Source organism: Crocodylus siamensis, chromosome 1, assembly GCF_052110815.1.
Source record: "Crocodylus siamensis isolate JL-2025a chromosome 1, ASM5211081v1, whole genome shotgun sequence".
NCBI lineage: Eukaryota > Metazoa > Chordata > Crocodylia > Crocodylidae > Crocodylus > Crocodylus siamensis.
This window is the reverse complement of record NC_143395.1, coordinates 318802281-318823972: the sequence shown is the minus strand read 5'-3', so window position 1 is coordinate 318823972 and position 21692 is coordinate 318802281. Positions and strand designations below refer to the sequence as shown.

The 21692-nt window shown below is 47.1% G+C and overlaps 1 protein-coding gene across 1 annotated transcript in view; it reads right to left on the bottom strand.

Annotated features, from left to right (window-relative positions):
* Positions 1–13214: 13214 nt before the first annotated feature.
* SLC15A1 (solute carrier family 15 member 1) overlaps positions 13215–21692 on the bottom strand; it is a 53837-nt gene continuing 45359 nt past the window's right edge. Inside the window, exons 22-23 of the mRNA XM_090031698.1 lie at positions 18173–18280; positions 13215–14127 (exon numbers count right to left, since the gene is read on the bottom strand). Of these exons, the coding sequence (XP_089887824.1) occupies positions 13915–14127; positions 18173–18280 (321 nt within the window). The 3' untranslated portion in view covers positions 13215–13914. The remainder of the gene's footprint in view (positions 14128–18172; positions 18281–21692) is intronic.

Here is a 21692-nt window from a genome sequence, read left to right as displayed (position 1 = left end):
TCAGGATCCCTGAGGGCCTGACTGACTAGCCTCTTGAGCTGGTCAAAGTCGGCTTTTCTGAAGTCAAGGACTTCTGTGTTGCTGACTGACTTGCCAGCTTTACGGCGGATGGTGAAGGTGATCAGCTCATGGTCGCTGTCACCCAACTTCCCATCGATCACTAGGTCGCCGATTAGGTCATCCCCCATAGCCAGTACCAGGTCAAGCAGCGCTTTGCCTCTCGTTGGCCCATAGACTTCTTGAGTCAGGTAGAGGTCATCCACGCACGAGAGAAAGCTTTGCGCCCGCTCAGATTTAGCTGAGTGATCTTCCCACGAGATGTCCGGGTAATTGAAGTCACCCATGACAACCAAGGTCCCGGAGCAAGCGGCCTCAGTCAGTTCCCGGGCGAACTCCTGGTCAAGCTCGGGACTTTGAGTGGGAGGTCTGTAGTAGACTCCCACCGTTGTGTCCCCTGTGCCGAATTCCCCACGAATTTTTACCCAGAGGGTCTCTAGCTGTCCATGCCGGTCGCCAACATCAGCTTGCAGGGACATGTAGCTTTCCTTCACATAGAGAGCTACACCCCCTCCCCTTTTGTCAACACGATCCCTCCTGTATAGGGTATAGCCCTCTATACCCGTGGTCCAGTCATGGGTGGAGTCCCACCAGGTCTCCGTTATCCCGACGGCAGTGATCCATCCTTAACCTCAATACGAACTGGAATAGCAGATTTAAGAAGACCTACGTCCGTAGGGTCCATACTCCAAAATTCTCGAGGGACCTCTTGCAATTCCTTAGGAATATCAGGAAATGAAGTGGACAAGACGAGATTCAACTGCCTCTTCAGGAGCAACCAGGCGAAATCCCTCAGGTGCGCACTGAATGCACGCCCCCAATTTCTCTAAAACATCATGACCCAGTAAATTGACAGGACCTCCAGGCATTACCACAAATTTATGAGAGAGTTTCAGAACCCTCAATTCAATGGGAATTGGGGCTGACATCAGGACCAAATGCGGATTATCCTTAATACCCTGTACCAAAACCCGGTCCTTGGATAAGCTGTCAGGAAGAAAGGTTAAAGTAGAAAGGCTGGCACCAGTATCAGTGAGAAAAGGTTCAAAGCGATTCCCAATTGTTAATATAGAGCTGTGACTGGGGCCCTAAATCCCATTCTAATTCTCCAAGGGCTCCCAGGGTCTCCGCTTCCAGGTAGCGTTAAGTTCTAGGGGAACATTCGGAGGGAAAGGTGGCATCGACTCCTGGTACACCCACGGGGGCCCACAAGGTTTCAAGGGACATTCACGCTTCCTGGTTGCTTGCAATAATTACAGTTACCCCTTCCTCCCGGTTCATTTTGACCTTCAACTCTGTCACCACCTCTAACATCCGGGTACCATCTGCCACGACCTCATCCCCCATGGCCGCGCCCTCCGTAAGGCACTTGCAAAGTGGCCGCTAACATGCTAGCTTTTTCCCCTTCTCTGCTTTCTCTTCTTTTTAACTTTTTCTTCATCTCTACCATTATACACAAAAGTGGCCAATCTTACTACTTCATCTAGAGGCTTCCCGGGCCAGTCTGGAACATGTTTGGAAAAATACTTCTTTATGTCTGGGGCGGATTGATCAACAAAGGAGGAAACTATCACTGGACGATTTACCTCATCCTCAGCGTCAATTCCCCCACCATACATGCGCATCTGTTTAAGTAAACACGCCACAAATGCTGATGGGTGGTCCTCCGGACCCTGTTGACATTCCCTAACTTTAGACCAATTTGCAGGCTTCTGTCCAGCCATTCTAATAGCCTCTTCCAACCCCCCTCTCACCATGTGACATAGACAATCTGCTGCTGATCTCCATAATTCCACCCCAGGTCTTGGGCAAGCCATGGGGTATGCGCCGCGTCAGCGACTGCCCAATGACAGTTAGCGTCCACGATAGCAAATTTCTCATCTGGGGTAAAAAGAGTTTCTAACAATTTCTGAACATCTGCCCAAGTGGGATCGTAAGCTCGAAAGATCCCTCTGACAGTCTGCAAAACCTTCTCAGAATCGTCTTGCAGCTGCGGCATTTGCTGCTGCCAGGAAATTAAATCCTGTGGACTAAAGGAGCGATAAACATGAGCCTCAAGGGCAGGCAGGGTAGAAGAGCCATAGATAATAAAGGAGCCTGGAGAGCAGCAGGAATGGGAACAGGATGAGACAAAGAGGGATATAAAGGAGGTACAGAAGAAGGAGAAGGGACTGAAGGGGTTAAAGAAAGCAAAAGTGCTGCATGGGGGGACCGGACCCCACAAGCTGTGCACAAAGATTACCAGTACAGTTCTGACATTTTAACTCCTGCTTCTCCTTTTTCTGGCGCTGTGTATTAATCCAGTTATCCCATACATACCAATAATCCATCTGGCCAGGAAATTTGTCTTCCAATTCATGTCTGAGAAACGTTAACTTATCCTGATCAAAGCTCCCACCTGAGGGCCATTCCAGGGGTGCCCCCTGGTACCAGTTGGCCAATCCACTTCACACAAAATAACTGCCCGCCGTTTGGATAACCCCTGAGTACCATCTATCCTTCTCCAATTCTCCAGAATTTCTGCCAAAGGGGTCTCCTTAACAACACTCTGCCCAGAACCCATATCTACCAAGCCCCCTTACCGCCAGAATAACGGTCCTTGCTCCTCCTCCCTGGAGTCATCCAGGGGTGAACTCACCCAGTGCCGGCTTTGGAGTCATTCCGGGAGGATGAGTGTGGCACTCCATCGCTAGCGAGCCTAGAGTCCCATCTGGGGTGCCAAGAACTGCTACGAATTACGCTCGTAAGCCACATGCAGTTCGCTCTAGGCTGGGGCAATGATCGTGCAGAGCAAGTACCCAGAGTCAGATACAGAATCTTTATTCACTGCAGCGAGGGACCTCGCCTATTAGATACAATTATACAATTTTCTTTTATACCTTTGTTAGTACATTAACATTGGCTCGTGCTTGCAAAAATACCCAATCATTTACTAACTAAACTTCTACTCTATCCAATCTGGTTACATTGTTCACCCTCGTGACTGCATGCTCTATATATTCTTGCCAAGTAGTCTGCCTCTTCTAAAAAACAGTCCTTGTACTTCTTTCAAGGTTCCTTGTTGACCGGATTCAGCTAGTTTCATCTCTTATCAGTAGCCCTTACACAGCACTTCTCTTTTCAACCGTCTAGTATGTGTTGTGTCTGCTCCTATGTATTGAGGTTAAAGGTAAAAGAAATGGCCTCACTTCTATATTGCAAAATCTACATACAACACATGTTACGAGGGGTGGGTAGTTATTTGGCTGGTGGGCCACTTAATGAGTTTTGGTGACCTGTCAAGGACTGCATCTCTCTCTCTCCATCTCTCCCTGTACCTTCCTTCCGGGGCTGCTAGCAGCACAGAAGCCTGAACCCACCCACAGCTGTAGCATGCCCTGTCCCCTACACACACATACTGATCCCCAAACTGGAAGCTCCCAGCCACATTTGGGCAGCTGTGGACATGGCCAGGAGCTGCTAGGGCTGGACTTGGGGTGGAAGGAGGGGCTTGCTACAGTTGCAGGTGGGTTCATGCTTCAACTTCCATGTTGGTGGAAGTCCTGGCCCAGAGAACAAGAAAACGAGAGTGAACCCAGCCTGCCAGAAGCAGACTCAGATGTCCACCACCACATAGCTGCCAGAGTTGGAGCTGCCACCCATCTATGGGCTTGATCCTATCAGTCGGTGAACCAGAGCTACCATCCACCCATGGACCAGAACCAATCAGTTGGTGGTCCAGATTAAGCCCACAGGCTGTATTTTGCCTACCCCTGTGTTACACTCAGCACTGGGTTAGCTTTATTTTTTTGACATTTTTTCTACTAGATAACTTTGAACGCATTGACTAGCCTTGTTGCTCTGCCCCGTCAAAAGATCTCCTCAGCGACACTAGGCACCCACTGTACAGACCACACACACCGAACTTGCCTGCCACGTCTTTGATGATTCCCTGGTTCAGTTGGACCTTATGGCGCATGCACGTCCAAAAATGAGACCTAAGGTCCGCTGGCCGCAGAGCTGTTGAGGGCTCCTCCACCCCTACACCCTCGCCCAGGCCTCCGCAAGGAACAGTACCACAGTTCGGTCCTCTGGACCCACTCTCCGCAGTGGAGGAAAAACGTAAATGCGGCTCCTGCCTGGAATTGCTGTCTCAGGAGCTCCGGTTTCAACCCAGAACGGGGTTTCGCTCGTCCCTCTGGGGACTTCCCCGAATGGGCGTCTTCAGCCGTCCCCTGGGCACGCCTGATGCCCTGCCACAGTGGCCTCACCGCTAATAGTCTCTCCGCCCCTTTGTCCTCAGGGCCTTTCTCCGCCCTACTCCCTCTGGAGCCCAACGCTCCTGGGTGTTGCAGTCTGACCCTCCCAGCTGCCCCGGGGTCCTGCTCCTCACCAGAGCCTTACTCCTGCTCCAAAACGTGTGGGTGCGGCCTCGGGCAGCGCGCATCCGCCCCTCTGCGTTCTCGCCGGTGTCCACCAGTTGAACCGGTCCTTCCGGTTCCACCTCTCTGATCTCCTGTTCCGGCTGGGCTTTTGAGCCCGCGTCTCTCTCTGCACACCTGTAACCGGTAAGTACTTGCCCCGCCTTCCAGGGCAGAGACAGGTGTGTCCCTGTGGGGGGTCCGGGCCAGCAAGCCCCGAAGCCTGGGGGTTCGTCTGCCCCCACACAATAACAAGACTTCTTTTATAACATTATTTGAGGGTTTTTGCTTTCTTAGGAATCATATACCCATACACAATATTACTGAAGCCTTTGAACCAGAGCAGGTTTTTTCCAGAAATATACAAGTTCTGTATTTTTTAGTACCACTAGTGATTTATCCATTAACTATTCTCAATGATTAGCTAGTTCTTGCCCTCATGATGTATGACAATCCTCAGAAAATCTGAGCCATTATCCCTTTGCTTAATCAAATTCCATGACACTACCTCTTTAACTTTCTTATCTGCATGCTCCTCTGCCACCTAGTGATGGGAGAGGGTACTTAACCCCCTTTGGTGACTACATGGGTAAAACTAAAATTGCTCTGGAGGAGTTTTAACTGAAAGCTATAATGGTGACATGTACTGGCCTGCCAATTTGACTGAGAAAGGAAGATAGAGAAGCTGTCCTGCACAAAGTAACATATATAATAAGAACTTAAATTAAAATGTATTTAGAGGTCTTCTTGTGCCCGTCTTCCTGTGATCAGAAACTGGAATGTCTTGCATTTGAAAACTTGTCTAGCTTTATCCCAGCTACAAAGCTGGCCCAATAAAAGACGATATCCTAAGAAATCCATTCTTTTCACATTTAGAAGTCTTTGACATGCTTATTATTATTTATACCACAGCCATATTTGAATGGATGTGGTATAAACATAAAGCAGAAATACTGGATACTCAGCCCCTGTGGATATAGAGACCAACTCCCAGCACTTGGCAAAGGATTACTTGGGCTAAGCAACAATACTGATTAGACCTAGGCATTTTCATGGTATTTCTTTTTGACCATAAGAAGAGTCATTATGACATGAGTTTGGGGGAGGGTGGGTGGAAAGCAGGGGAATGTTGTTTAATATATTAGGACACATGAATCTTTGATGGAAATGAGAGGGCATAATCTGCTTATTTAAAAAGCAAACCAATCTGAGGTCACCTGACTCTCCCCGCATTCAGGTTCTAATTGGATAGGGACTCTTAATGCAATTCTTGCTTTTTGATTCATTCAGTTGAGGGTTCTCAAGCTTCTAAGACTCAAGGCACTGTTCTGAAAAGGCCAGCTTTTACCTTTCATTCATCTTTTGACTACAAAATTAAAAAAAAAAAAATAAAGCAATTTTTTTTTTTTTGCAAAGAATTCAGGAAGTCTATAACAGGTCAGAATGGTTTTGACACGGATTCTTATTTGAAATCTCTAGGTTTATCTTGTGAATCACATGTAGGTGTTTGCACAACTAACAGTGCCAGTATTGTGTGGCAAAAGAATCTCAAGGCACCCAGGTTAAAAATCAGTGGTTGAGCTAAACAAAGTTTTATCATTTTGCAGCACTAACATTTGCCACCTCCTCTGATTCTAGATCACATGCTATTATTGAAATATCCCAAAACTTCAGCTGACCAATACATGACAAGTACATTCTGAGGGTTACAGCTTATATAGGAGAGACCGTGTGGGGAAGAGGGCTGGGGTGTTGCTCTCTACGTCAAGGATCAGCTCACCGCCCTGCAGATTGAGTTTCCAAACCAGGAAGGGCATCTTGAGACCCTCTGGGTCAAGATACAAGAAGAACAATGGGGAGGTGACTTCTTTGTAGGAGTTTACTATAGACATCCCCACCAGGAGGAAGACATAGATCGGGAATTCAATAGGGAACTGGTCGAAGCCATGCACTCCCAATGCATGATCAATCGGGGACTTCAAATTCCCTGACATTTCTTGGGCTGAGCACACAGCCAAATATGACAAAGCTACACGACCTGTCATGTGCATCAATGACCCCTACCTAACCCAGGAGGTATATGGGCCAACTTGGGGAGAGGCATTGCTTGATCTGGTCCTGGCCGAAGGGGAGGACCTGGTGAATGATCTGTGGTTTGAGGGGAAGCTTGGTGACAGTGACCATGAGTTGGTCAGCATCTTAGTTCACTGAAGAGCAGAAAAACAGAAGTCCTCAGTAAAACAGAAGTCCTTAACTTTGGGAAGCCTGACTTTTGCAAACTGAGAGAATTGGTCAGTCAGGCAATTAGAGGCCATACCCCGCCCCCAGAAAAGGGAGTATGTGAAGAATGGTCATCTCTCAAAAACAATCCTTGAAGCACAGGGCAAAACCATACTATCTTGCAAGAAACGCAGTCAATGGGCAAGGAAGCCCCCATGGAACAAGAAACTCTTGGACCTCAGTCAGCTCACAAGAGTAGCCTATACCAGCTGAAAAACAGGAAGCATTACCAAAGAAGATTACTCTGCACTCACCCACACCTGTAGAGAGTGGCTGAGCAAAGCCAAGGCACAAACCAAACTTAGGCTAGCTACGGGAATCAAGGACAACAAAAAGTTCTTCAGATACATGGGAAGTCAGAAAAAGAACAAGGATAGCATTGGGCCCGAGAGACCCAACAGGGCAACTGACATCCAATGCCCAAGAAAGGGCCAATCTCCTAAATGACTTTTTTGTATTGGTTTTTCACCCTCCCAGGAGGATCACACCATCACTAATGGCACAAACCAATCTGGGAGCGGGCAATGGGCCTAAAATTGATGTGGATCAGGTGAGGGAACACCTTGAGAAACTGGACATTCACAAGTCTGCAGGCCCAGATGGAATGCACCCAAAAGTCTTGAAGGAGATGGCAGACATCATTGCATCCCCCTTGGCAGAGATATCTGAAAAATCGTGGAGCTTGGGCAAGCTCCCGGATGACTAGAAAAGAGCCAACATGGCCTCTATCTACAAGAAAGGGTGGAGGGATGACCCAGGGAACTATAAACCAATCAATCTTACATGCGTCCCTGGAAAAATCCTGAAGAAAATTGTCAAGGGATCCATCAACACCAGACTGGCAGAAAGCAAACTTTTTGAATGCCAGCCAACATGGCTTTGTGACTGGCAGGTCTTGCCTGACCAACCTCATTTCCTTCTGTGACCAGGTAACATTTGCCCTGGACAAGGGAGATGTGGACATCATATATCTGGACTCTAAGAAGGCCTTTGACCTAGTTCCCCATGATGTCCTCATGGTTAAGCTGGGGAACTGTGGCTTTGATCATCATATGACCTGGTGAGGGGGCTGCGGGTGCTCGACCACCTGGGCGACAGCGATCATCGCCTGCTGGAATTCACCATCCAGCACAAGGTGGCAAAGGCATGCAGTAAGGCAGTGGCCCTAGATTTTAGGAGGGCAGACTTCAACGAGCTAAGGAGGATAGTTGGAGAAGCACTGAGGTCCCAGGGGGGAGGGGAGCCAGGTGTCCAAGGAGAGTGGTCGCTCCTTAAGGAGACGATCCTCCAAGCCCAAAGGAAGGTAATCCCAACGAGAATCAAAGGGAGCAGGAGAGCACACAAGCCTCCGTGGCTCACCAAAAGAATCCGGGAATGTCTCTTTGCTAAAAAGGAGGCTTATACCCAGTGGAAAGAAGGGGTCATCACCAGGGAGGGCTATTCTGTAGTTGCTCAGGGATGTGGGGGGGCAGTTAGGAAGGCCAAGGCAGAGATGGAACTGGGACTAGCTTCCCAGATTAAGGATAATAAGAAGTCCTTTTTTAAATACATAGGGGGTAAAAAGAAGGTCCCGGGTAATGTCGTCCTGCAAGGGCCCCACATGGGTAGCTTGGTCGTCACACCAGATGGCAAAACTAACATGTTTAATGATTTCTTTGCCTCCGTCTTCTTAAGTAGGGACCAGAACAGCCACCTCCCTGCTGGGCCCCCCTTGGGCCCCGGGGGAGGCACACCTGGGCCACGGGTTAGTGAGGATTTAGTTACGGAGCTTCTGGAGGGGTTGGACATATTCAAGTCAGCCGGCCCAGATGATCTCCACCCTAGAGTTCTAAAGGAACTGGCCAAGGTCATTGCAAGTCCCCTGGCACAACTTTATGAGCACTCGTGGTGCTCTGGTGAGGTACCGGAGGACAGGAAGAGGGCCAACGTGGTCCCCATCTTCAAAAAAGGCAGGAAGGAGGACCCGGGAAACTATAGGCCGGTTAGTCTCACCTCGATCCTAGGCAAGCTGTTCAAGAAAATTATGCTGGCACACATCCAGGAGGGGCCAGCAGGAGACTGCATGCTTCCGGGCAACCAACATGGGTTCATCAGTGGCAGGTCCTGTCAGACCAACCTGGTGGCCTTTTACGATCAGATCACCAGCTCATTAGACGCAGGGGTAGCAGTGGATATAATCTTCCTGGACTTCCGGAAGGCTTTTGACACTGTCTCTCACCCTGTTCTCATTAAGAAACTGGGGGGCTGTGGTATAGACACCCACACAGTCAAATGGGTCGCCAACTGGCTGGAGGGCTGCACCCAGAGAGTGGTAGTGGATGGGTCCTTCTCAGCCTGGAAGGATGTGGGCAGTGGGGGTCCTGCAGGGCTCGGGCCTGCACTGTTCAACATCTTCATCGGCGATTTGGATGAGGGGGTAAAAAGCACCCTGTTCAAATTTGCTGATGACACTAAGATGTGGGGGGACGTGGGTACATTGGAAGGATGCAACAGGCTACAATCAGACCTAGACAGGTTACAAGGGTGGGTGGATGAGAATAGGATGGGTTTCAACACAGACAAGTGCAAGGTGATGCACCTCGGGAGGAACAACCGGCACCATACCTACAGGTTGGGGAACTTCCCTCTTGTCAGCACGGAGGCGGAAAGGGATCTGGGGGTCATCATTGACTCCAAGATGAACATGGGCCGGCAGTGTGGGGAGGCAGTCAGGAAGGCCAACCGCACCCTGGCATGCATCCACAGATGCATCTCGAGCAGGTCCAAGGAGGTGATCCTCCCCCTCTATGCGGCACTGGTCAGGCCGCAGCTGGAGTATTGTGTCCAGTTCTGGGCACCACAGTTCAAGAGGGATGTCGAGAGCATGGAGAGGGTCCAGAGGAGGGGCACTCGTATGATCGGGGGCAGCAGGGCAGGCCCTATGAGGAGAGGCTGCGGGACCTGAACCTGTTCAGCCTCCACAAGAGAAGGCTGAGGGGGGATCTTGTGGCCTGTTATAAACTAGTCAGGGGGATCAGCGGGCATTGGGAAAGTCACTGTTTCCCCGAGCACCGCCAGGAGTGAGCAGGAATAATGGTCACAAGCTGGCAGAGGGTAGGTTTAGGTTAGATATCAGGAGGCGCTACTTCACAGTCAGGGTGGCTACAGTCTGGAACCAACTTCCAAGAGAAGTGGTGCAGGCTCCTACCCTGGGGGTGTTTAAGAGGAGGCTAGATGAACATCTTGCTGGGGTCATTTGACCCCAGTATTCTTTCCTGCCATGACAGGGGGTCGGACTAGATGATCTGCTCAGGTCCCTTCTGACCCTAGAAACTATACTGTCCGATAGCTAGGCAACTGGCTACAGGGTTGGACCCAAAGAGTGCTAATTGAAGGGAGCAATTCATTGTGGTGTAGGTGACCAATGGAGTCCCTCAGGGCTCAGTACTCTTTTAACATCTAATGATCTGGATTCAGGAGTCAGATGTGAACTGGGGAAGTTCCAAATTATGGGGGAGGGTGGTCACACCACAGGACAGGCTAGGGATACAGGCCGACTTGGACACACTCTCAAGGTGGGCCAACCAAAACCTGATGGCCTTCAATGCAGAGAAGTGTAAGGTGCTGCACACCTCAGTAGGAAGAACTCCCAGCATACCTACTGGCTTGCTAGCACCATGACCAAAAGGGACCTGTGTGTCTTGATTGACCACAAGATAGATGTGAGCCACCAATGTGATGCTGTAACTGGCAAAGCTAACCAAACCCTGGTTTTGCTTGAGATGCATGCCAGAGAGGTCATTCTCTCACTTTACTTAGCCCTGGTAAGAGCGCCAGGATGTGGAGAAGCTTGAGAACAGCCAGAAGAGAGCCACTTGTGTGACCTAAGGCCTGGAGGGAAGGCCATACAAGGAGAGGCTGAGGGAACTAGGACTCTTCAGTCTGGAGAACAGAAGGCTTAAGAGGGACTTGGGGGCAGCCTACAGTTACCTAAGAGGTGTAACATCAGGACCTGTGAGAATACTTGTTCACCAGAGCTCCCCAAGGGATAACAAGGTCTAATGACCATAAACTCCAGGAAGGCCGATTTAAATTAGACATTTTTTTTAGCTTATTTATGGTGCGTGTCCAGGGTCTGGAACAAAATCCCCCCAGAGGTGGTGCCAGCACCTACTCTGGACTCCTTCAAAAAAAACAGGTGGCTATATTTCTTGTTGGGGTCACTTGATCCCAGCTGAGTTCCTGGACCTGATGATCTCATGAGGTCCCTTCCAGCCCCCAATGTCTATGAAATGTATGAATTCAGTCTAGTCTGTGATGAAAGCCATAAAAATCACATGTAATCACAATTCATGGGGGAAGTTTGCATATATGTCTCATCCTTCTGTTTCTACATAGCCTGGAAAAGGTGTTCTTCCAGATTATTATACTGGTAATTCTGAAGCACTGTAATATTAATCCAATGCATTTCATTGATAATATTGATATAAAAGTTACAAACATGGCCTATGTAAAATAAAATATAGTTACAAGTTAATTTAATTTTACTACACCAATTAAAATAGAAACACCGTAATTATCTGTACCATTTTTCAGAGAAGTAAGTGTGCATGTGTGTGTGCATGCACACCCACACACTTTCAACAACAGAAATGAGTGGGTAAAAAGCAAATTTGCATGTTTCATAATGATAGTAAAAAAAATGTAAACAACTTTTGCCAAAAGGCTGTATAATATTATTTTAATCTTTTGAACCACAGATGTAAAGTAAATATTCTAATCCCAGAATCAAACAAGGGACCAATTTATCAGTCCAGTCTATGGTTCCTCTCTACAATATTCTGGAAGTGCTGACTACTTCCATATTCACTGAAGATTTAATAATCTTATCCTACTTGAAGCATTCTCCATACACTTCCCTAATTACTTATTAAAGCAGGGATATTCACTAGGGGCAAAACAGGGGAAAGCCAAAACCTGTGCACAGTGTGTGCACATGCACAACCCAAGGAAAATAATAAGAGAAACTGCCTTGGGGGGGGGGGGGGGGGGGGGGGGGAGACATTAGAAATAAATAAATCAAGATCACATTTTTAAAGAAAAAAATAGATGGCCAAGAAGTCAGGACTGGACAGGCATTTAGCAAACAAAATTCAGCTGCAATATTGTTTAGGGTCGTTTCATATTTTCTTCTGTTCTATAAGCAATTTTCCTGTTTTAAGTTACTCTGTTATCCTAGTCTGTTAGAAAGTGCAGTGTATAAAATAAAAGTAAATAAATAAAGTATAATGCTAATAAAGTTATAGGCCTACACCTAATTGGAGATTCTGTTTTGATATAGATGTCTCTGTAGTCTATTTGAAAAGAAGGAGGATAATGTATGTATAGGTCTGGTATTCATGTGTTGTAAAAGATTGAAAGTTGGAGGGATTTGAATGCTGGAGAAAATGCCTTAGAAGTAAGAGGTTTAAAGAGCTCATTGTATTCAGCATATCACGACTGAAAGGTGACTTGATGATAATGTAGAAGTACCACCCCTTGGAGAAAATACCAAGTCTTAGAAGTACTCTAAATCTACTAGAGAAAAGTTACAGTTAGAAGCAATGACTGGGTAATGAAGCAAGAAGTAATTTGGAAATAAAGCTCCAAGAGCAAAGCTGGGGTTAGATCAAGCAATGTTGCCTGCCTAGATACTTCCTGTTCTGATTCAGAGGTTTATATGGAGGAAGGAGGGTCAGCTGACCCTAGCTAGCCATTCTGGTGACGGAGTGGGCAGAGGTTGTCATTGAGGTTACAGGCCAGCCTTGACATTTGGTAAATGAGAAATCAGTTAAGACATATTGGCTAATCCATTACAAAGTAAAAGTTGGCAAGAGGATTCCAGAATTCCCTGACAAATGCACAGTAGCACATGAATGTGCACATGTGATGCTGGACCGCTTTATCAAAAAAAAGCCAAAAAACCCCCCACAAAACCGATTAGAGCAGTGTCTCTCAGTCCATGGTTTGCAACCGAAGTGGGTTGCAAGAATATATGAAAGGGTTGTAAAACAAACTTTAGAAGTGGATTAAACTTTAAAAATGGATCCTTTTTAAAAAAAGGAGGAAGTCATGAAAAACTGGTTTTCCTTTGCAAGCTGTCAGTTCCAGCCTGAAAGGGGTGCTTGCCCCTCCACAATGTTCTATACCCCTTCCCCTTGCCCCACACACTGTGGGGGGTTGTGGCCTGGGGGAGGCAGGGAGCAGCTCAGGAGTCCTGGATCAGGACTGACCAATGTTTACATGTGGGTCCTGGTGCCAAAAAAAAAAAAAAAACAAACAAACACCAACCACCCCAAAAAACCACTGGATTAGATGGCTATAAAAGAGAACAAGCTCACTTTTTGCCAAGATAAAGAAGTCATCCCCACTCAAAATGGGGTCTCAAGTTCTTTAGTGTCAATCAAATCTCATTTCTGCTTTCAAAAGAAACTCATCAAGCTGCAATATTTTGTTGCAAGAAATTTTATTTCAGATGCCATTCTCCTTTGTCCTCTTGTTGGTGGTCACCTCAGTTTAAAAGTAGTGGATGGCTAACATGCATGTGGAGAACAAAAGGGTTGGACTGTAATACTAACTGGTAACATACAACATGTACAGCATTTATTTTGAAAGACTATGAATATAATGAATCTACATGTTTTGCATCTGTTATTTGTATGGCACCATAAAAAAAATTTCTAAAACTCATCTGACCTGCTGCTCTGGAGTAACAGTGGGGCTACAAGGCCCATGCAGGCACTTTGGTTTTTATGAATATTTCCTGAGAATACTTGCCTCTCTCACAACATTAAAAATACAGTATAAAAATAATGCATCTTTTCATAGTACCTCTTCAACACTGCTAAGAATAAAGTTTCTGTATTTTGTTCTTTGGGATTTAAAGCTGCTGGTTCATTTTTAAAGTGCAAATTCTGCTGGGAACAAGTTTCTGGAGATTTCTCAGGGTACTGTGCTCTGCACAAGACTGAGCTTCTGATCTTGCTCCTAAGGAAGGCCTGTATTTTGTGAGAACCTCATTCTTGACCCCACCCTCCCCAAACCATGAAAAAAAAAAAAAAAAAGCTATCTAATGATGGTTGGCAACATCCTATTCCTCTTACTATAGCTGCAGTTCATAGAATACCAGAGCTTCCATCATTCAGCTTTGAATACACCTTTACATTTCTGTCTGAGAGACTTTTGCAATATCTCCATTTTCATAAGCAGTTCCTTCTTTTCCTATCTCCATCTCTTTCTTCTTCTTCGTCTCTTCCTCATCAAGTTGGGCTTCAACCTCAGCAGGATCCACATAGGTATAAAAATATCCCATGATGGCAAAAATAATGCAAACTGCTAATAGCAAAGAGGCAAACAGCACATATTCTGCCCACTGTAGAGAAACAAAAATGTTAAAAAAGTTAACGTCTATAGAGAACTATATTATTTACTCTTCACAAACAGACTTAATAAATCAGTTCTAACAATGGAAGATGTTTATGTACGTTTTATATGCATTAGATATACTTGCCTCCTTTTAAACTAAATTCAGGCATTTCTGCTTATGACCAGTAAAACAGATTACTTCCCTTTAGAAACATACATGCACGCACGCACATACGCACGCACACAGACCAATGTCATTATCTGATTACTGCCCAAGTTAAGGTCTATCCATCTCAGAAGTCCAAACTAACTACCTAAGGCTAAAAACAGATTTGGATTGCTCCTGGGACAAAGCCTTCTTTTCCTAGGGTCCTAGAGACACACACGTCCACTGTCCCACTTTAAATACCTGTGAAGTATCCAATATAAAAAAAAATTTTTCCCCAGGACAATCAGGGCTAATTTGAATTAAAAGTAATTGAGTGTATAAGCGACTGACTGTCTTGCACCTGCTTTCATGCAAGTCAAAGTCCAAGACAATCACACTTGGAATAAACCCAATGTCTATTTTTACCTTAACATACATTTCTGAAGAAAAATTGGATTCAAGAGACAAACACGGAGAAGATTCTGAAGTGACCTCTTTCAGGTAAATGTCAGAGTGACACCAATTGCTGGAGGAATAACTGACCAGCTCCATCTAGAAAGAAGGACTTAGCCTAGATGGAGTTACACAGGGCATCATCCTACTTCGGAGGTCAACCGCAAATTCAGCTAAATTTCAGTAACAACAGGACTGAATAGTGAGTGAAACTGAAACCCGCAGTCACTCAAGCCTTCTCAGAAGGACCTTAAAAAAAAAACCCACACAAAAAAAAAACAAAACAACTATGATTTTGTCTTGCTACTTAGCCCTAGCCAGGGTCAAGAATACCACAATGGCCTGCATTCAATGCCACAACAGCTCCTCCTTTCTTCTCAACTGCAACCCTTCCAACCAATATGGCTAGTTTCTGAAGGCATCTAGATCTGCTGGGCTAGTAGAACAGGAGCTCTTAAACAAGGCTTGAGCTTTAAATAAATAAATAAAATCAGAAGCCAGAATGTGAATCTATAAGTCTGAGATCCAAAGAGGTGGAAGCATTTCAAAATGCATTTAATGGGCTGGCCTGATAGGACAAACATAAGTCAGCCCAATACCTCTAACCTTAGTACTAATCTCACTATCAGTAGTCATTTCTGTTGTAGGGTTCCTAAAATGATTGCTATTATAAAAAGGAGAACTTGGTTAAACCTGAGTCATGAGTAGGGATTGGGGTTTCCCCATTTCCCATGGGGGTGGGGGGGAAGAAAAAAAAGCCACAGATTCCCTGTTTTTAAAAAAAAAATTGGAGAAAGTGTGAATTTCTTTTTACCAGAGAAATCCACAGATTCTCCATTTTTGCAAAGAGCTCTTGCAGGCTCGCCAGAGGGGGAGGGAGAAGGGGGAGGGTGGGGCCTGAGCCACCAAGGCAGCCAAGGCCATGCTCAGGCTCAGACTCACCCTTCACATGGAGCATGGAGGTAAGTGGGGCTGTGGGGCAGGGGTGGACAAGATGGTTGGTGGGTGCTGCTGGCCCCAGGCAGCACATCTCATGCCCTGGCCCTGCTCCCAGCTGCAGGCAGGGGTGCTTCTCTGCACAGGGCTTTGCAGGCAAGAGGTGTGGCGCGCAGCGTGGTGGTGCCTGCCATGTGTGGGCCGGCTGGGCAGCATGTGTACACCTGCCCAGGGGAGAGGGAGAGGGAGGCTGGCATGTGGCTAGAGCACAGCTCCACGGCCAACTTTGCAACCACAGCAAATGATTCGGGGGTGGGGGGGCAGGGCTTGGGCTCACACGCAGTGGTTGCCGCTATTTACCTGGAGGGCCGTGAAGGCAGTGATGGTCGCTGCCTACAAAGCCTCCCACTGCCGCTACAGAGCTGTGCAGCTGACCACTGGGTGGCAGTGTGGTGATGGCCAGGTGGAACGCAGCCATCCCCACCACTATCCTGTGCCGCTGCCACCAGCTGCACAGCTCCAAGCATGGCTCTGCGGCAGCAGCAGGAAGCTTTGTAGGCAGCGGCCATCATGCTTGGAGCCATGTGGCCAGTGGCAGCGGCACAGGACAGGGTGGTGGTGAGGATGGCTGCATGCCGCCCAGCCATCACCATGCTGCTGCTGTTACCCGGTGGCCAGCTGCACAGCTCCGGGCATGGCTCTGCAGCAGCAACAGGAGGTTTTTTTTTAGGTAGTGGCCATCACAGCCCTCGAGGTAGGCGTCAGCAGCCACTGCATGCAAGCCCCCACCTCCTCCCCTCCATTCCCTCGCCATGGTTGCAGAGTCTGTCACAGAGCTGTGCTCCAGCTGCATGCCAGCCTCCCTCTCCCCCTCCCCTGGGCAGGCAGCTGGGGAGTACGTGTGCAGCCTGCACATGGCAGGCACCACCACACTGTGCCCTGCACTGCTTGCCTGCAAAGCCCCTCCGCAGAGGGGCACCCCTGCCTTCATCCCCTGGCTCTGTTCCCAGCTGCAATGTGCTCCCTGGGGCTGGAAGCATTGCCTACTCCTTCAACCCCCAAACATCTTCCCCAGCCCTGCCCCACAGCCCCCAAGCCCCACTTACCTCTAGGATCCAGGGGCAAAGGGCATGGCTCCACGATGGCAGTGCTTGCCTGCAAACCACCCCCCCCCCATGCAGCTACCGCCACCCCACACCACCGTGCAGCCAGTTGCGAGGCATGCTGCTGCATGCAAGGCCCCCCTTTCACTCCCCGGCCGGGCAGCACAGGTGTGGCCCACACACCGTGCTTGCCACTGCACTGCTGCACCCTGCGCCACTTGCCCACAAAGCCATGCAGGTAGCCATGGGATAGTAGTGCAGGGCGCAGTGGCAGAGTTGCAGTGGAAGCCTGTGTGCAAACCTCTTGTCAGGCTGGCCAGCATGTGTGGCCCAGAGTGGCACCCCTGCCCTTGCCTCCTGGCCCTGTTCTTGGGAGTGGGCACAGGGGCAGACTACCCTTCTTGATCTACCCCCCCCACACACACACACAAACTTACCTGCTGGGGCAGGTGTCAGTGTCTGTGTGTCTGCATGTCTGTGGGCCTGATGCAAGGGGCATCAGGAGGGCTGTTGAGACCATGGTGGGCAGGCTTTAAATCGTGGATTTTGGGTTTTAAAAAAAAAAAAAAAGTGCAGATTGTCTGATATTTTTAAAGTCAGAGGAAAACCAGGATCCCTGGTCATGAGTAAAGGTTAGGAATACAAAGTGCTTGGCAACAAGGAACTAGTGAAATACATTTGTTATGAACAGAGACTCTTAAAATATTTTAAAATTGTTCTTGAATGAAACCGAGAAGCGACCCAGCAAGATCTAAGCTACAAACACCAAACTCCCATGATTCTGTCCGACAGTCTTCTATTGACTATACAGTAGACTTCATCCAAATAAGATACCCAGCAGCTTATTGCAATGTTCTCCATGTGGCCTCATGAGACCACTTAGTTATAAGTAAGGACCTAACTAAACCATGGTGGAAGTGTACTGTTCACCCCCCTCCCCCCCCACTGATTGCCAGAGGGCCCCGGTGGCCCCACCCCTTGCTGCTGAATGGCCAGGAGACAAAACTGGAGCCAAAAAGCATCGTTTTAAAATGCTACCCAGCTGATTAGCAGCAAGTGGTGAAGCCAATGGGGCCCCTCTCCCAATTAGCAGTGCGGGGGTGGGGAGGGTTACGCAGGAAAAACCATCAAGATTAAAAGAAGCCACAGTGTAGCACACTTCTGCTGTGATTTTAGGTAGGTGATTTTAGGCGATTCTAGTTATAAGAGGAGGTAAATTCTGCACAACCAGGGACTTAGATTATTCACGTCTGGGTGTTTGATTTTTTAAGATCACATGCTCTGTTAAAGGACTCCAATTCCGCTAATGTAAGCAGCAATGCAAAATAAATTGTTCTCGCTGATCTAGAATTGTATGAGATGTACTGATAGTGCAATACACAAGTAGAGTTGTGGTGGTAATGTCTACTTGCCTGCTTATCGAGTTTTGATGCTCCAGCCACAATAAGAACAATTATGTTACCAACAGCCACAGTCAGCAACCAGCCTGCCTGCAACACTGACTTCATGTTGGAAGGGGCCTGCAGAAACAACATATTTTAGAGTCCAATTGCTTTACAGGGAAAACTTGTTATAAAAAAAAGCAGATTTACATAAAAATCTTATTTAGTATTCCAAAATTCAGATGATTCTGGCTTTTGACAAGAAGTGCCTTTCCTATTCAATACTGGACAGTGGGATGAACTGGGAAGAGCAATAAAAAAAGTTTTCCACCATTACTTAAAATTAGGGGTGCATTGAGAGATTTTCTTGGCCGACATGGATACCCAATGATTAACAAGCCATAACAGCTGATGTGAGAACAGATATTTAGTAATAGTGCAAGGCATTTTAAACTACTGATATAAATAAACCTTTTTTTGTTGTTGTTTGTCTGCTTGTTTTGCATTTAAAACACATCTCCTGCCAGCTCCAGGCCTTGATAAGGAAGGCAGCGACCATCTTATTCCCATGCATGTTACCTCCTTGCCCATGGCTCCTACCCACAGTCTAGTTCTCTGCACAGCCTGTGCTGCTGTCCCGAGTGGGAGGGGTGGACTCTTGCATGGCCAGCAGAGCCAGGTACATTTGGAGCCCCAGAGCATGCTGCTGCCACTTCAGTAATGGCAGACCCTGTGCAGCTGAGTTCCCATGGTCCCTGGGGAGAAGCCACTTGTGCAAGAGGCACCCAGTGGAGCAACGTGTCCCTTGCACAGCACCTAACCCTGCCCACACACAGCCCAATGTCTTCACAGCAGCAGCTGGAGCAGTCCCTTTGTTGCTGAGTGCAGCACCCTGTGACCACTCCCCAGCACCTTCCCCCTCCTGCTGCTTGCCAGGACCTGTAGTCTGCCACAAGACTTTACGGCACCCATCAGGGGCCTCTGGGCACATGGCTGTAATTAGATTGGCACCAATAACAGGGGAAATGATGTTATCAGCTATTCTTCTTTTTTGGTTGTTGTAGCCAATCTGATAGCAAAAGCAGATACCAAAAAAACCCCCCAAAAAACAATGTACCCCTATTTAAAATACCATTTTACTTAACTGTAAAAGATGACCTCAAATATAAAACAATACCCCCAATAATTAGATGTTATGTATGGAAGATGTATACATTTGTTAGTTTTCCAGGTATAGGATCTAATTATTAAACATTTGCCTTGAATTTGGCGCCCCCCCCCAATAAAAATAGGGAAAATTAAAAAACTACACAATAATCAGGGGGGAACCCTCTTGCCCTCTAAAACTTCCCCAAGCCCCTCCTTATTGCTCTCCCTGAGCACAAGAAAGTGGGGGCCAATTTGAAATAAACCTCTAGCAATTTGCCTTACAGGTACCTATAGACTTAGTTTATCCAGAATTGATGCATTTTACCTTCTTTAAAGCTGCTACAAGTTTAAAGCACTCATAGTACAAGCTATGCATGATTAAGCCAGAGCTAAAAAACATGATTTATAGTTCAGTGGGCTGGGGCCCAGCAGAGGGTCAGTGTTTCAAGTCATGGTGACCCCATAGCTCAGCATGTGTGTAATCAAAACATACCCCCTGCCCCCAAGGATCCAGGTGTTAAATTATCCCTGAGTCATGACTGGAACCGAATGTTTTTGTTGGGAGTCCTGGGATCCTCCAAAACGGTATGTGAAGTTAAGGTGCAAGGCAACATGGTCTAGCTTCACCTTATGGAGGACAGGGCCACATTAATTATATGCAACAGGCTGAGAGAGGGGGTGACAAAAGGATTCTGGGTGAACTGTTTAGGGCCCTGTTTGGTGATGTTTGCCAGACATTTAAGCCTAGTGAAGAACATGAATAGTTGGAAGTGGGAAAGAAAGAGTGCAGCTTAGCTGTGGAAGTGAAGAGGTAGTTGAAGTGTATTCAGTGTAGTGGCTCACCATGGCTTGTAAAAAAGTTGGTGCTGAGAGGGACTGCACACAATGGATTTTAATCATGCCTCTTACTCATGTGGACTACACTAAATCTATCTTTGTGGTAGTTTGTCATTGCTTTTTGGTAACCTGGTAGGAGCAGTACCATGGATCTGTGTCCATGGACTCAATTTTCCTAACAAATGCCCAGGGAAAACTTTTTCTGGCATAGTTCAGTACCTGCTAAGGTATAGTGGCTTTAAGCCTACTTTATGGAAATAAGAGTTTCCTTCTTAGCTTGTTCTGAGGGCCTTAGGGCTAAGTGCATCCAAAGCCCAAGTCTCTGGGATTAGGCCTGCAAGTAGGATGCTCATCAAAGGATTTGGAAACATCTGAAGCCCCAGGTGTGGGTGGAAGATGTTGGTCAGTAGTAGGGCCACTTATGGTTCTGGACTCTTGGATCTGTAATTATCTTTGGCTAATCTGGCCTGGGATATATAAAATTAAAAACAAAGAATTGTGGTAGTTTCTCAAATCAGCATACTTGCCCAATATGGTCCATGTGTTTTATCATCATGCTCAGTGTTGGCTGCATTTAAAAACCCCTCCTGAGGGGGACTGAGGGAGTGATATGCCACCCTAACTCATGAGGTCTACTACCTTCCAGGGGCCTGCAACTGGTAGAGGCTGCATACTTGAAAAACATGATCATCATGGGTGACTTCAACTACCCAGGGATCTTGTGGGATGAGCACTCCACTAGATCCGATTGCTCACAAAGCTTCTTCCCCTGCGTCAAGGATCTGCAACTCAGGAAGAGTATAAGCCAACTAAGAGCAGGCACTCTTAGACTCCTTTGGCCAGAACCAAGTCCATCTAGAGAGCAAACTGCAGACTGAAGGGAAACTAGGTGACAGTAACCATGAGATGATCACTTTTTCAATCCACCACAAGCCAGGGGAAGAAAAAAAAAAATAGTCAGCCAGTAGGGTAGAAATTCCTGATTTTAGGCAAGCTGATTTCCATGAAAAACCTCAGGAGATTGATTAGCAAGGCCCTTTGGGACCATGGTCTAATGAGGAAGTGAATACAAGAAGAGTGGTCTTTCCTCAAGGAAGCAGTCCTAAAAACTCAAAGAAAGTTTATCCCCTTTTGCAAGAAAGGCAGCAAAAGAGCTGGGAGACCCCCTTGGATTAAACAGGAAGTCATGGACTTCTTGACATTAAAGCAAGAAGCCTACAAGGAATGGAAGTTAGGAACAACTACCAAGGAGGAATACTCCGCAGCTGCCCTCACTTTTAGGGAGTAGATCAGGACAGCAAAAGCACTAACAGAAGATAAATTGGCAACCAGAAATCAGAAAAAGACAACAAAAAGTCCTTCTTTAGATATGTAGGAAAATCACAAATGGAACAAGGGAAGCATAGGGCCCTTGATAAATGAAATGGGATGGCTTTTAACCAACACTGAGGACAAAACCAAACTCCTAAATGAATTCTTCATGTTGGTATTCCACCAGTCCAAGGGTGCTAGCTTTCTTGACAGGATACAGGATGACTGGTGGGGGTGACCACCCTCCCATAGT